The sequence below is a fragment of the Propithecus coquereli genome, unplaced genomic scaffold, assembly GCF_000956105.1.
Source record: "Propithecus coquereli isolate 6110/MARCELLA unplaced genomic scaffold, Pcoq_1.0 Scaffold248, whole genome shotgun sequence".
NCBI lineage: Eukaryota > Metazoa > Chordata > Mammalia > Primates > Indriidae > Propithecus > Propithecus coquereli.
Window position 1 is genome coordinate 2754091 of NW_012148041.1, and position 13260 is coordinate 2767350.

Genomic DNA, 13260 nt, shown 5'->3' on the forward strand with positions numbered 1-13260 from the left:
GACAAGGTCCTAACTCCCAGAGGTTAGCCCAGTGGCAGGGAAAGGCTGTTGGCCTGCCAGGATAAGGAGGCAGGAGTGTAGTGATAGATTCGGGAGCCACTGGTCATAACAATAGCTGGCATTTTTTTGAGCGTTTTCGAAATGCCAGTTCCCGTTCTAAATACCTGCTCTAGCTCATTTAATCTTCACAATAGCCCTATAAGGTTAGCACCATTGGCCTCCCTTCATAGTGGAAGAAACTAAAGCATGGAGAAATTACGACACTTGTTTAAGTTCACACTGTTGGGGAGTGGTGGAGCTGGGATTGAGTCTTGACAGTCAGCTTCCAGAATCCTTTTCCTTCAGTGTCATAGTTGCTGCTGCTGTCTTCCCTGCATTTTCTGTGATATCTACTGACCATAGCATCTAATCCACCCTGGTGCCCACACAGGGAATTTCAGTGCAAATGCCACAGTCTGATGTCCACAGTATCCTAAAGTGGGAACAGAAGAGCACTGTTTCATAAAGCTTAGTCTTGCCGGCCAAAGCCAGCAGCTGTGAAAGCTGATCCTGTGCTTTGAATCTTGCCACTCTTCCAGGGCCGCCAGGATGAGGCAGAGCACACTGGTCTAGGAGGCAGAGGATTGGGTTATGGTCCTGACTGCCTCATGCTCTTCGGAAAATCCTCCTCCCCAGTTTCATCTTGGATGAATGTGACCTCTAGGACTGCGGTCCCCAACCCCCAAGCCATGGACCGGTACCAGTCTGTGGCCTGTTAGGAACTGGGCTGCACAGCAGGAGGTGAGCAGTGGGCTACAGCTGCTCCCCATCACCCGCATCACCGCATAAGCTCCGCCTCCTGTCAGATCAGCAGTGGCATCGTATTTTCACAGGAGCACAAACCCTACCGTAAACTGTGCATATGAGGGATCTAGCTTGTGTGTTCCTTATGAGAATCTAATGCCTGCTGATCTGAGGGGGAGCTGAGGCGGTGATGCTAGTGCTGGGGAGTGGCTGCAAATACAGATTATCATTAGCAGAGAGGTTTGACTGCACAGTAAATGTAACGCGCTTGAATCAGCCCAAAACCACCCCCCGCACACATGGTCCGTGGAAAAATTGTCTTCCATGAAACAAGTCCCTGGTACCAAAAAGTTTGGGGACCACTGCTCTAGGACTTTGCTACTCCAAGTGTGGTGTCTGGACCAGCCGTCACCATCCCCAGGGAGCTGGTTAGAAATGCAGAATCTCCCGCTGAACGCAGAGCCAGGAGCTGCTTTCTAACAGGCTCCCTCTGAGACTCCTGTGTGTGCTAGTGGGAGACGCCCTGGGCCAGGGCCCGTGGGGGCCGTACTTTATAATCTGGGTCCAAACTTCTCTCACCCATTCCAGGGGCACTTGTTTGAAGGCCCTTGTCACTGGCTGTCTATCCCAACCTTCAGCCTTCTCCAAGAAGTCTAGAATCTCCTTCTCTTTCCACCTGATGAGGGACAGAGGGCAGTGTCTCTCCTGTCCCTTGATTAGCTCCCAGCAGTCCCATACCTGTCTTCATTAATCTCCATCCAAGTCTTAAACTCATCCTTACCTTTTGATAAGCTACCCTCACCTCCGTCTCTTTGAGATGTGACTGGAATGAGCTATCTGTGCACTAGCACACCCCACTTGGATGAGACTTGTCCCAATGGTATGTATCCTGACAGGATGTGGACACTCACAGGACCAAACAATGAAGCAGCATTCCTTTTAAACAAGCTCCCCTTATATGCAAGCAGGAATCTCTACAACTCTGGCTCACTGGCGCAATCACCAGAAACTGTGAAACAATTTAAGTTTCTCTCTGAGGTCGTATCTTTTACGAAAACTGTCATATCCCTACATGTACGACTGCCTTGGCATGTACTTGGTGTACCTTTCCAGAAACAAGGAACTATGCCTGTGCTGCTCTCTTCCCAAGGGTATGCAGAGTAGTGATGATATGTTTCCACACCCCTGTGCCCTGGATAGAAGTGGGGATTTTCAGGATTGTAACTCTGGGAGCTTAGTGCATGGGTTTTTCCTTGCTCTCAGAGAAGGAACCAATCCTGTCTACCCAGTGCAGGCTGAAAGAAATGTATTTCTATCTTCCCAGAGTGCAGAACATTACTTTTCACACGAAAACCATCTCTGGGATACAGTTTTCGTTGTCGGGTTTTGCTTTTCAGTTGTTGAGAGAAGAGACAAGTGGACAAAGAGGTTGAAGGCAGGGAAGGCTTGGGGAATAAAACCTTATTTGGCCATTCCATAAAGTAAACCACCATTTCTAAAATGTAGAGGGTGCTAAGAACACTGAAGTTACAATTCCCACTTCAAGGAGCTACCAGCTTAAGGAAGCAAACACCACACCTGCGCCTGGTCCCGTAACGATGTTGAGGCGGATCTCCTGCAAGTTCGGGGAACGGTTCGGGTCTCTCAGCACATCTGTCTGCTTCACCTGCAGCTGATGCTCCCTTATTCAGAAATGCCAATGGCATCACTTCTTTCTCTGGTTCTCGTTTTTTAAGACAGAACTGCTCTTGAATGGGGGGAAGTCCACAAACCTAAAATGATGTGAAACTTTAAGATACGGTCTCTGCAATACTACTTGAGATGGTTGAGATTAAAATAGCTGTTAGAAGCTCAAACAGTATTTAACATCAGACCACACCAGTGATTTCAACCATCAATGGCATTTTATTTTAGAAGTTTCTATATATTACGTAGGTATTAACTTCCTTCCTCTTACCCCTACTCCTCTCCTGAAAATCCAAAAAGATTTAAAAAAAGTAACAAACCTTAATGTATAAAAATCTCTTATCTAATTTCTCTAAAGTCTTAGGTTAAAAAAACCTAAGTGGTGCTTCTCCTTTATGAGAATACTGCTTTTTAAGGAGAATTCATAGTCTGTCCTTGCACTCATTATGTATTTCTTCTCCTCCCTGGGAAAAATGGTCAAGGCTTCTGCTTCCTTTTAATAAATTCATTTCTCGATTATTACACATTATCATTCCCCACTTGACACCTTCTCAGAGACTGATTGTTGGATGTGTTTTTCATTTGGCAAAAATTCAATGTGGCTTTGCGTGGGATGTCTAAGTGTCAGAAACAGCAGTGTCGATGTTCTGGTTTTGAGTGGGAAAATATATATAGAGATGCATACGTTCCCTAGAAGAACAAAAGCAGGAGACTGAAATAGGGTGTGCACAGAGTTAAAAGGGCTGATAGACACTTATCTGGTTTTGAATTCTGTGGCTGTCAGCCACCAAAGATTGCAGTGTAGGCCAGAATATAAATCTCCTCAAGAAGTTTGGGTAGGCACTGTGAAATGACAGAGTCTGCTTCATTTTGTTCCAAGTATCTCACAGCAGACACACACAAGGAGGTGCATTATGGGTCATTTGCAGAGAACAGTAACCTGTGGATAAACATGTATGGGCATTTCTGCAAATGCCCTGTCAACCTAGGTGCTGGGGGAAGAGAAAAGAAGAATCCTATTAAAGTATACTTCCATCTCTAATTCACCCAATACCCTAGGCTTCCTTGGCTCTATGATTTGCAAGGCCAAAATGAACTTTAGTGTGACATGTCATTTTAGGTCATCTGGAAGCTGGTTCGCCGGGGCCATCTCAGAAGGCAGCAGCAAGTCTATCCAGAAGGGTATGCCTTAATGATCTTCACATCGTCCACAGGGCGGTCCTGGGAGTTTGTTTCCACCATTCCCACTCGATTCACCATTCCTATACCCTGGCACACTCGGCCAAAAATGGTATGTTTGCCATCGAGCCACTGTGTTGGGGCGAGGGTCACAAAGAACTGGCTGCCGTTGGTGTCTGGCCCTGCATTGGCCATTGCGAGAATTCCAGCCCCTGATGGGAAAAAGGAAGAAAGGAAAGAGAATGAAAAACCCCAACAAAGCCAACAAAAAACCGCCAAAACAACCCAAAAAACAAAAAAAGCCAAGAACTTGGTCCGGCCCCCGGCAACAAACACCCAATCCCCGCCAAACCCCCCCCCGGGGCAGGCTCTCTGTCTGGCACAAAGGCCATCACTGCACTACCTTGATGGCCTCATCTTCCTTGTCCTCACCTACTCCCCAGCTTCGACCCCTGATGATCCCTGCTAACTGCTGGACCCTGTCCTCACTGCCCTCAAAAAACCAGCAAGGTCTCCTGTTTCTTTGAGGACACTTTTGCTATCCACAGTTTATGACATTCAACAAGGAGTTAGAGTCTAGAGCGCTCAGATCAGCACTCTGAATTGCTCAGAACTCTGTGAGAGGCGCCACTTTCTCTAATCGGCCCGAGCTCTTTGTGGCGCCACGGCTGGGAAGCTACCTGGCGCCATGCCATGGTGTCGGGCATTTACCTTGAATCACTGCCAAAAGAGTGAGCTTTTAAAATCCACTCCTCCTTCCTACCCAGTCCAGCCAGATTATACACTTACCTGTGAATTTTAAGTCTGGATGAAGTTCATCTTCAAACTGTTTGCCATAGATAGATGCACCACCTCGACCTGCCGGATTATAAGAGGAAAAATGAACCAGCCAGTCCCACATTCTACCTCACAGCAAGAAAGGCCCAGGGGTAAAATATTTCCCAGAGTTCAGGAAAGGAAAAGGCAGTGTGCACATCTAGTCCCCTGCTAGATATACTGCAACTACAGAGCCAAGCACTAACAGCACATTCAAATCACTGGTTTCATTCAGGTACGACATTTCTTTTCAAAATAACACTGAGTATTCTTTCCTGTGTATTAAAATAATAGATGTTCACTGTCAAAAATGTAGAAAACATAGATTAGCAAAAGAACATTAAAGACTCCTGTAATCTAATCATCTAAAGATAACCACCATTCATAATCTGATGTGTTAAGAATTTTCCTGATTCTTAACATTTTTATGAGTATTTTTTTTTAATTGAGAAGGGGTCTCACAATATTTCCCAGGCTGGTCTCAAACTCCTGGCCTCAAGTGATCCTCCTGCCTTGGACTCCCAAAGTGCTAGGATTACAGGTGTGAGCCACTGTGCCCGGACCTTTATGAGTATTTCAGACAGGAGTACCCCAAGCCCTAGCCCTATGACCGTTACAAACATTGCTAATCAATCAGCATTCTTCCCTGCTGAGTTTAGATCTACCTCCAATCCTTACCAACCCAGACTAAAAGCAGCCATTATTAATGGATCAGAAATGGCCCAAGAGTTGCAACCTATTTGCCACCCTTAACTTAGGTAATGGAAATAATATTACAGTAGGCAGAGTCCACTGAGAGGAGAGGTAGCATATCATAAAGAGAAAATGAAGAAAGATGGGATTGAGAATTATTTGCTAGCAACATCACCACCAAATGTTATTTATGTTATGTCCACAAGAGCATGGTGCTGTGCTAGACACCGTAAGCTCAAATAGGTTTTGTTCTTAGAACAAAAGGGTATTAATTAAATATGGTTTCCCATAGGAAAATACGTCGTAACAGGAAGCTACTTCCCCAACCAGTATTACTCACTTCATACAGTCGACCGTATGCATTGTTCAACTACACTGGTTTCTCCAAGTTGATCAGATATGACAAAACAGCCTGGAACAAAGCGAACACTGGATCTATCAGCTTACTCTGCCTGCCTGGCAGCGAGAGAACGGCCTAGATACAGGGAGCTCCTCTCCCTTTACAGCCTGCTATATTAAAGTCGCGTATTAAAGCACCATGCCCACCCCGACTCCCAGGCCCCTGGGCACGGCTAAGGTGTTTCCCCAGCAGAAATCCTTTGCTTTACCTTTCAGGCTGCTCCACCACAGGGCGTCTGTCACAGCCCCCATTTCCAGAAGAAAACACTACGTGCAAAGAGGAAGGGTAGTGAATCCTAACAGACGGGGAAACCTCCCACCTGGCCCAGGCTACCTATGCTTGTGGAACTATACCAAACTATACAAAAATTCATTCCAAAAATTCTGACCTGCCAGTATACTTCCAGACAGCAATTACGTAACCAACATATTCCCTCTGACTTGGGCCCTCCCCTTGTTCTGCCCTCTAGACTACTAAAGTCAAGGCTCACTAGAGTCAAGGCGTTACTAGCAGTGCCAGAGCTGAAGATGAGAAAGAGGGAGAGGGCTGTGGGGCCAAACAGAGGCCGAGGCCAGTGTGCACAGCGTGGGCGAGCAAGCTGAAGGTCCAGTTCAGTAGCGCATCGTCTATCCGTGGGCCGAGCCTTCAAAGCGTGATCCCTGCAAGCTGAGGGCGGCCAGAACACAACCTCCGGGCCCCTGTCCTCTAGGAACGAGAAACCGTCACATAAACACCACCACAAACAAGAAGAGGATTAAGGAATAGGCGAGTCAAGATCACAGATGAAACAAGGATTTTAAGCAATCAGGAGACAAGAGAGAGCATGGAGGCCCTTTTTACTTGATAGGCACAGTTTGACCAACTGCAACTAGTTCGGGCCTCTACAGCACCGTTTATTCATGATATATAATCTTCTTATAACCCAATTCAACTCAGTAGGGTTTGCAGCAAAATGTCAGAAAGATGAATAATCCCAATCCAAACATTCCTCTGGGCATGTGGACTAGGCGAGAGGTGGTGGGGGACAGGGAGTGGCTAAAGAGTTCTTCGGCGTGGTGCACAGAAGTCAACAATCAGTTAGAAAGCCAGCAGTCTGGAAGCTCTGCAGGCTCTGTGCCCGCTCTAGCACGGATACAAGGAGACAGGCAGAGACCTGCTTTCTAAGCTTTGTGCCTCAAGGTTCTTTTCCTCTTCTATCCTCTCTTTTAACCATTTATTCAATTCAATGTATATATTTCAGACATACAAAACTACAACAAACTATGAGCCCCCCCCCCGAAATAAAGTATCTCAAATCTAGTTAAGACCCCATGCACACACCCCGCTGCATCCCTTCCCACCCCTCACTCTCCTAAGAGCTAAGAGCCGCTCCAAAGAAGTCCATTTTCCTCTCAGGTAACCACTATTCTGACCAGAAGTTTGTCATTTCCATACATTTTCTTTTTTACTACATGTATATGTATCCCTTAAAAAAAGTACTGCTGTTTTCCATGTTTTTAAGCTTCTCTAAATGGTATCATACTCCATAGATTCTTCTGCAATTAGCTTTCTATTCACCATTGTTTGTGAGATTCATCTGTTTTGTTCCGTGCAGTTCTCTGCAGTTGTGCCCCACTGTGTGATTAAAACACTGTCTTAGCTTTCCTCGTGTTGATGGGTATTGAAGATCTCTCCAGTGTTTGTGCTGTCAGCAGCTGTGCTGCTCTTTGAGGATAACCTTGTTTGTTATTTCACTGAGAAGGGGGAAGTATTCAGAACTTTCACACATTTTCGCCACCAAATCCACTTCTGTTCCTGCACCTCTACCCACGTCCCCTCCTTCCTCCATCAGTATATGCTATATGAATAAATTGTTCATATGGCATACCACCACCATGGACGTAATCCCATTCACCTTTAAATAACTTTGCAACTACAAGTTCCCTTCTCTTTTATCAGTTTTTCTCTTTCTAATGGATCATTCATAATAGTATTTAAACATGTTATTAATATTTCCTATCTTAAAAAATAAAACAAGGGAATATCTCTGAATCTATTCTGGTTTGGGGGAGCTGCCCAGTAAAAAAATAATAATTTAAAAAATTAAACATTAAAAAAAAGAAAAAACAAAACAAACTCCATCTCCAAATATCCTATTTCTCTATATTCCTTCCAGAAAAACTCCTCGAAAACGCTGTCAACACCTGTTGTCTCTGCTTCCCCTCCCATTTTCTCTCAAACACTCTCCGTTCCGTGGCACCTGCACTAGTCAAGGTTGCCAGGACCCTCTACGTGGCTAAATCCGATGGTCAATCCTCAGGCCTCACCTTACTGATCCACATGCCTCATCTGACAGTTGATGTCGCCCTTCTTCTTGAGACATTGTCCTCGCTTGGTTTCCAGGACTCCACATTCCCCTGGTGTTCCTCCCCCGTCACTGGCAGCTCCTCCTTTTCCTCTGCTGGCCCCTTCTCCTCATCCCCTCTCCTTTCACAGGTGCTAGGCCTGCACTACTGTGTAAAGACTTCCCCTTCCTCTTTAGGTTTCACGAGTGTTAGAACAATAGAATGTAGAACTGTCTTGGTGTCTGCTTCCCAGGGTACTAGAACTGCCACAGCTGCTACCACGCTAGTCCAGACTACAGCAATCTCCAGCTTTGACAACAATGAAAGCCTCCCACTGTCTCCTTGCTTCCAGCGTCTATTCTTCCTCTTTCCCCACCATCTACTCTTCATATGGCAGCCAGAGGAATCCTTCTAAAACAAGTCTGATCGTGGCGCTCCCCTATTTTTATTTCTTAATTTTTTTGAGAGACAGGGTCTGCTTTGTCGCTCGGTCCGGAGTACAGTGGCACAATCATAGGTCACTGGAACCTAGAACTCCTGGGCTCAAGAGATCCTCCTGCCTCAGCCTCCCCAGTAGCTAAGACTATAAATGTGCAACCACCATGCCCAGCTAATTTTTAAAAAAATTTTTTTGTGGAGACAGGGTCTCACTTTGTTTCCCAGTCTAGTCTTGAACTTCTGGCCTCGAGTGATCCTCCCACCTCTGCCTCCCAAAGTGCTGGGATTACAGGCGTGAGCCAGCGCACTCGGCCCAGCACTCCCCTGCTTTAAATCCTCCATTGACATTGCATCACTCTTAGAACACAATCCATAGTCCTCGCCACGGCTCACAAGCTCTCCATGGTTAGGTGCTCTGCTACCCTCCAGCGCCATCTCCTGACACCCTCCCCTCACTCACCTGCTCCAGACACACTGGTTCCTGTGCTATTTCTTGCCAAGCACACTCTGGTCTAAGGCCTCCGACTGCTGTTCTCTTTGGAGTGTCCTTGCCCCCAACAGTAAATCTCATGGCTTCCTACTTCGTTTTATTCAGAGCTCTGCTCAGATGCCACCTTGTCAGAGAGGCCTTTCCTAATCCTGTTATCCAAAACAGTACATCCTCCCTCACCAGCTAGCCCAGTGGTTCTCAACTGGGGTTGACTTTGACTCCTGGGGACAGTGGGCAATGTCTGGAGACAATTTTGGTTGTCACAATGGAGGGTTCTATTGGCATCAAGTGTGTAAAAGCCAGGCATGCAGTTAAATACCCTAAAATGCACAGTACAGCCCCACAACAAAGAATTATCCAGCCTAAAATGCCAACAGTGCCAATGATGAGAAACCCTGCTCTATCCCCTGACAGTATATTATGTACTTATTAGTTCATTCTGTCTCACCCACCAGAATGAGAGCGCCACGAGGGCTTTCTTATTCACTGTTGTATCCCCAACTCTTAGAACAATGCCTGGCCTACAGGAGTCCAGTAGAATTTTTAAAAATGAATTAACAACCAAAAACAACAATAAATAACCATACTTTTCTGAGCTCCTATTTTGTGTCAAGCCTGTGTTAACCATTTTGCAAATACCACTTCATTTACTACTCACGACCACCCTAGGAGGTGGGTACAAGCACACTCCCCGGGGACAGGTCAGAAGGCTCAGCAAGGTTACAGAACTTGTCTACATTTAGTAAGTGTTCATGTGAAGCCAGGAGTCAAACCCTGGCCCACCGGGCTCCACGTCCAGCCTCTCCACCCCACACTACACTGACTTGCCGTGTTCCACAGCTGGATGAAATATCCTCATATATTTTTCTTGTCCCAAACTCAAGAGTCCCAAATGGTCCCTGAACCATGCTAGATCAAATCTGAACTCCTCTGTCTGGAGGTCTCCATTAACTGGCCCCAAACTGTACATTCTGACCCAAATTGCTCCTTTACTGTCCCCTAAACATGCAGTTAAGAGATTCGTGAACTTTAAAGGGGTCTTAGAATCACGTTTTACATATCTGTCCTGGGCATGAAGAGGTGGCTGACTTATGTCACAGAGCCAGTCCAGTGTGTAAGACATGGCACCCGGGGTTGTGGGCTCTGCTCCACATGTCCACATGCCTCTGTCACCCCTGCCTCTGCTCTGCACTCATTCTTCTTCCTAAATCCAAAATGCCCTTCCCTCCACCACCCAAGAGTCAACATTCTATTAATACATTTTCTTTCAAGGCCTCCTCACAATACGCCTCTTTCCCATTCTAATCTCATTCCACTGTAATTTTCCCCTTATTATGAATTATTCCAACCTATATTATATACATAATCCACATCATTTGCATATTTATATTATTACTTTCTAGTTGTTTCTTATAATGAACAGCTTGTTTCCTGGCAGGGCTGGGAGCTGCAAGGAAAAAAAATGCCTTGGCTTAATGCTTAAGTACTCCTCGCAGGCCTCAGAATAGCACAGGATACCCAGCGGACTCTCAGCAAATACTCATCGAATGAATACAATTAACAATGAGCTTGCTGTTCAACACGGTTACATTTCAGGTGTTCTTGGGGCTACCAAGAACAGAGATGAAATCAGAGTGAGGGTGACGCACGGGATAATCAGCATATAATTAATCATAGCAATCACAGCAGCTGGAGAGCACTGTGAGGCCAAGTGCAGAGCAGGAAGAACTAAAGGAAGAACTTGATAGAACGTCATGTCTTATAGGGAGGAGGGGAAGAGATTAGTAGAAACAGATAAAAGACATCAGAGGGCTATGGAAGGAGTCAGCATAGTTATTATAATGTGGGAAATTTGAAGGTAGAAGAACGGTTTAAAACGAAATGAAGCAAGAAGTCAAAGGGTATTTGAACTGAGAAAGCATCTGGCAAAGCTGTATCAGAGAAAGAACACGGAAAGGATGTTTCCACAGTAGTCAGAATGAGGGACAGCTGGGAATGGAAATGGTACATCAACTTGAAGAGCCCAGGATGCCACATGCTGCCCATGTGAGATGTGTAGCAAAAAACGTGTCACCTAACCAGCCAGCAGACATGAACTACTGACCCAGGACGGCCAATTCCTATTTGCCCTCCACCACAGACCTGCCAGCAGACTGCTCAATCATTTATTATATTTGAGGCTGGAAGCAGTTATTTGAAAATCTTTTTTTCCCTCAATTACAAAATATTAAGGGGGTACAAATGTTTTTGTTACATGAATAGCTTTTATAGTGCTTAAGTCAGGGGTATGTGTGTGCCCATCACCCGAACAGTGTTCATTGTGGCTGTTAGGTAGGTTTTCACCCCTTCCCACCTCGCCCTCCCCCTTCTTTTGAAAATCTTTTGAGTGATTCAATTTCATTAAAATTACAGCATGGAAATATGACATTATGAAGGATCATGAACCAACTACAGAAATGCAGGGAAGCTCTGACGTAAGCAACTCACACCTGAGTCACTTCCAATTCTTGTACATTAATCATGGACTCTCAGTCACTGGTATTGTGAAATAAGATTTATTGCATAACAACATGAGCAGGAGAGAGGAAGAAGACAGGAGAGAAGCACATCGAAGTATCAAGAGAACACTTTCAGATACAGAAAGTGGAATGAAGCAGGATTAGAAATGGTACATCAACTTGCTAAAGTACCCAATGAAGTGAACACAAAAAAATTAAAATTTATTTATTTTTGGTTTCATAATGAAAATTAAAATTTTAAATGCCAAAAATTCACCAGCATTAACCAAATAAGAAAGGAAAAAAAACATTCTAAAAATTCTAAAAAGAGCCAGCCATGGAAAAAAATAGAAGATTCTTCTGCCTGCACTTCTTGAAGGTAGCAATCAGGAAAAGAGTGTCATGCTGAGAATTCTCACAAACACCCTCCAATTTCAAGAAGCCAAAAGAAGGAAGGAGTGAGCAGCCCTGAAAAAGTTAAGGAACAGCCCTGAGGGCAGAAGCCCACACAAACCACAGGGGCTCAGGAGTGAGAGGCAGACAACCAGGGCTGGTGCCTCAGTCTGTTTTGCATTGCTGTAAAGGACTACCTGAGGCTGGGTAATTTATAAAGATAAGAGGTTTATCTGGCTCACAGTTCTGCAGGCAGTACAAGAAGCATGACATCAGCATCTGCTCCTGGTGAGGGCCTCAGGAAGCTTTAACTCATGAAGGAAGGCAACGGGAGCAGGTGTCACTGGAGAGAGGGAGGTAGCTAGGGACAGAAGACTGGGCGCCAAGCTCTTTTTAACAACCAACTTTCCTGTGAAAAGAGAGTTACCTCCTGGAGGGCACTAAGCAAACATAAGGCATCTGCCCTGATGACCCAAACACCTCCCACTAGGCCCTACTGGCAATACTGGGCATCAAATTTCGACATGAGATTTGGAGGGGGCAAATATGCAAACTCTATCAACTGGCCACTTTCAGGGCACTGGGCCATACTCGGGGGACTACCCAGACCCTGAGGTAGGGATAGTGGGACACCACTGGCTGGTGGAGGAGGCCCTAGGATAAGGCTTTAATGCAGTCTGGGAAGACAGAACAGAGTCTATCCCTCCCACAAGGGGCTCACTAAGCATGAGCTGAGCTCTAATTCTCTCCCACACCTCTGCAGGCACAAATAAAACAGAGAGAAAGCAACCGAGAATTTGGAGTGGGGAAGACAACTGGTCCCACTTACGTGGGGAGAATGACAAGGAGAATCTACATACACTGTAGCTGAGCGAATAAAAGGTAGGGATGACAGAGGTGCTGACATTAAACATGGATAAGAATAAAACAAGTGGCACAGAAACTGCACAAACATACCACAGCCAATGGAAGGACCGAAGGAAAGGAGGCGAGGAAGGAAAAAACACTCAGTCTGAGAAAAAACATAACCTGAGAAGTAGCATCTCCATGGCTGTCTCAAGGTACAGATGACTCAACAGAAATAAGAATCTAATAAAACAAAAGTTCAAAGACAAGATAATATAGCACAGAATACGGTGAAAAGATTGCAGAGCTAAGGAAACAAATTGGGTCTCCAAATGACACCAATGAAGAGCTGATAAACCAGAACAGTAAAGAACAGAATAGACATGACCGAAAATTGAGTCAGGCATAAAGATCTCAGATTACTTCAGTGAGCGCAGGAAAAAAATCACCTCACACAATCAAAAGAAATGTGACAAATATGGAAGGCAAAGGTGGTGAAACAAAGAATAACTAATTTCCTGAACTAGAAAATCCAGTAAGCATTACAGAAAATATCCAGAAATAGAAATCAAAAAAATTTATCCCTGAATTGAAGGAAGGAGTAAATTTGGCTTCAGTATTCTCCAAAATCTATGTCCAGAACTAGAAGGCAGATAAAGGGCTGATAACTAGAATCTACTTAGAACTCAGGAAAATCAACAAGAAAAAATCAAA

The 13260-nt window shown here is 45.1% G+C and overlaps 1 protein-coding gene across 1 annotated transcript in view; it reads right to left on the reverse strand.

Annotated features, from left to right (window-relative positions):
* Nucleotides 1-2667: 2667 nt before the first annotated feature.
* PPIL1 (peptidylprolyl isomerase (cyclophilin)-like 1) overlaps nt 2668-13260 on the reverse strand; it is a 17464-nt gene continuing 6871 nt past the window's right edge. Inside the window, exons 3-4 of the mRNA XM_012646588.1 lie at nt 4438-4506; nt 2668-3860 (exon numbers count right to left, since the gene is read on the reverse strand). Of these exons, the coding sequence (XP_012502042.1) occupies nt 3640-3860; nt 4438-4506 (290 nt within the window). The 3' untranslated portion in view covers nt 2668-3639. The remainder of the gene's footprint in view (nt 3861-4437; nt 4507-13260) is intronic.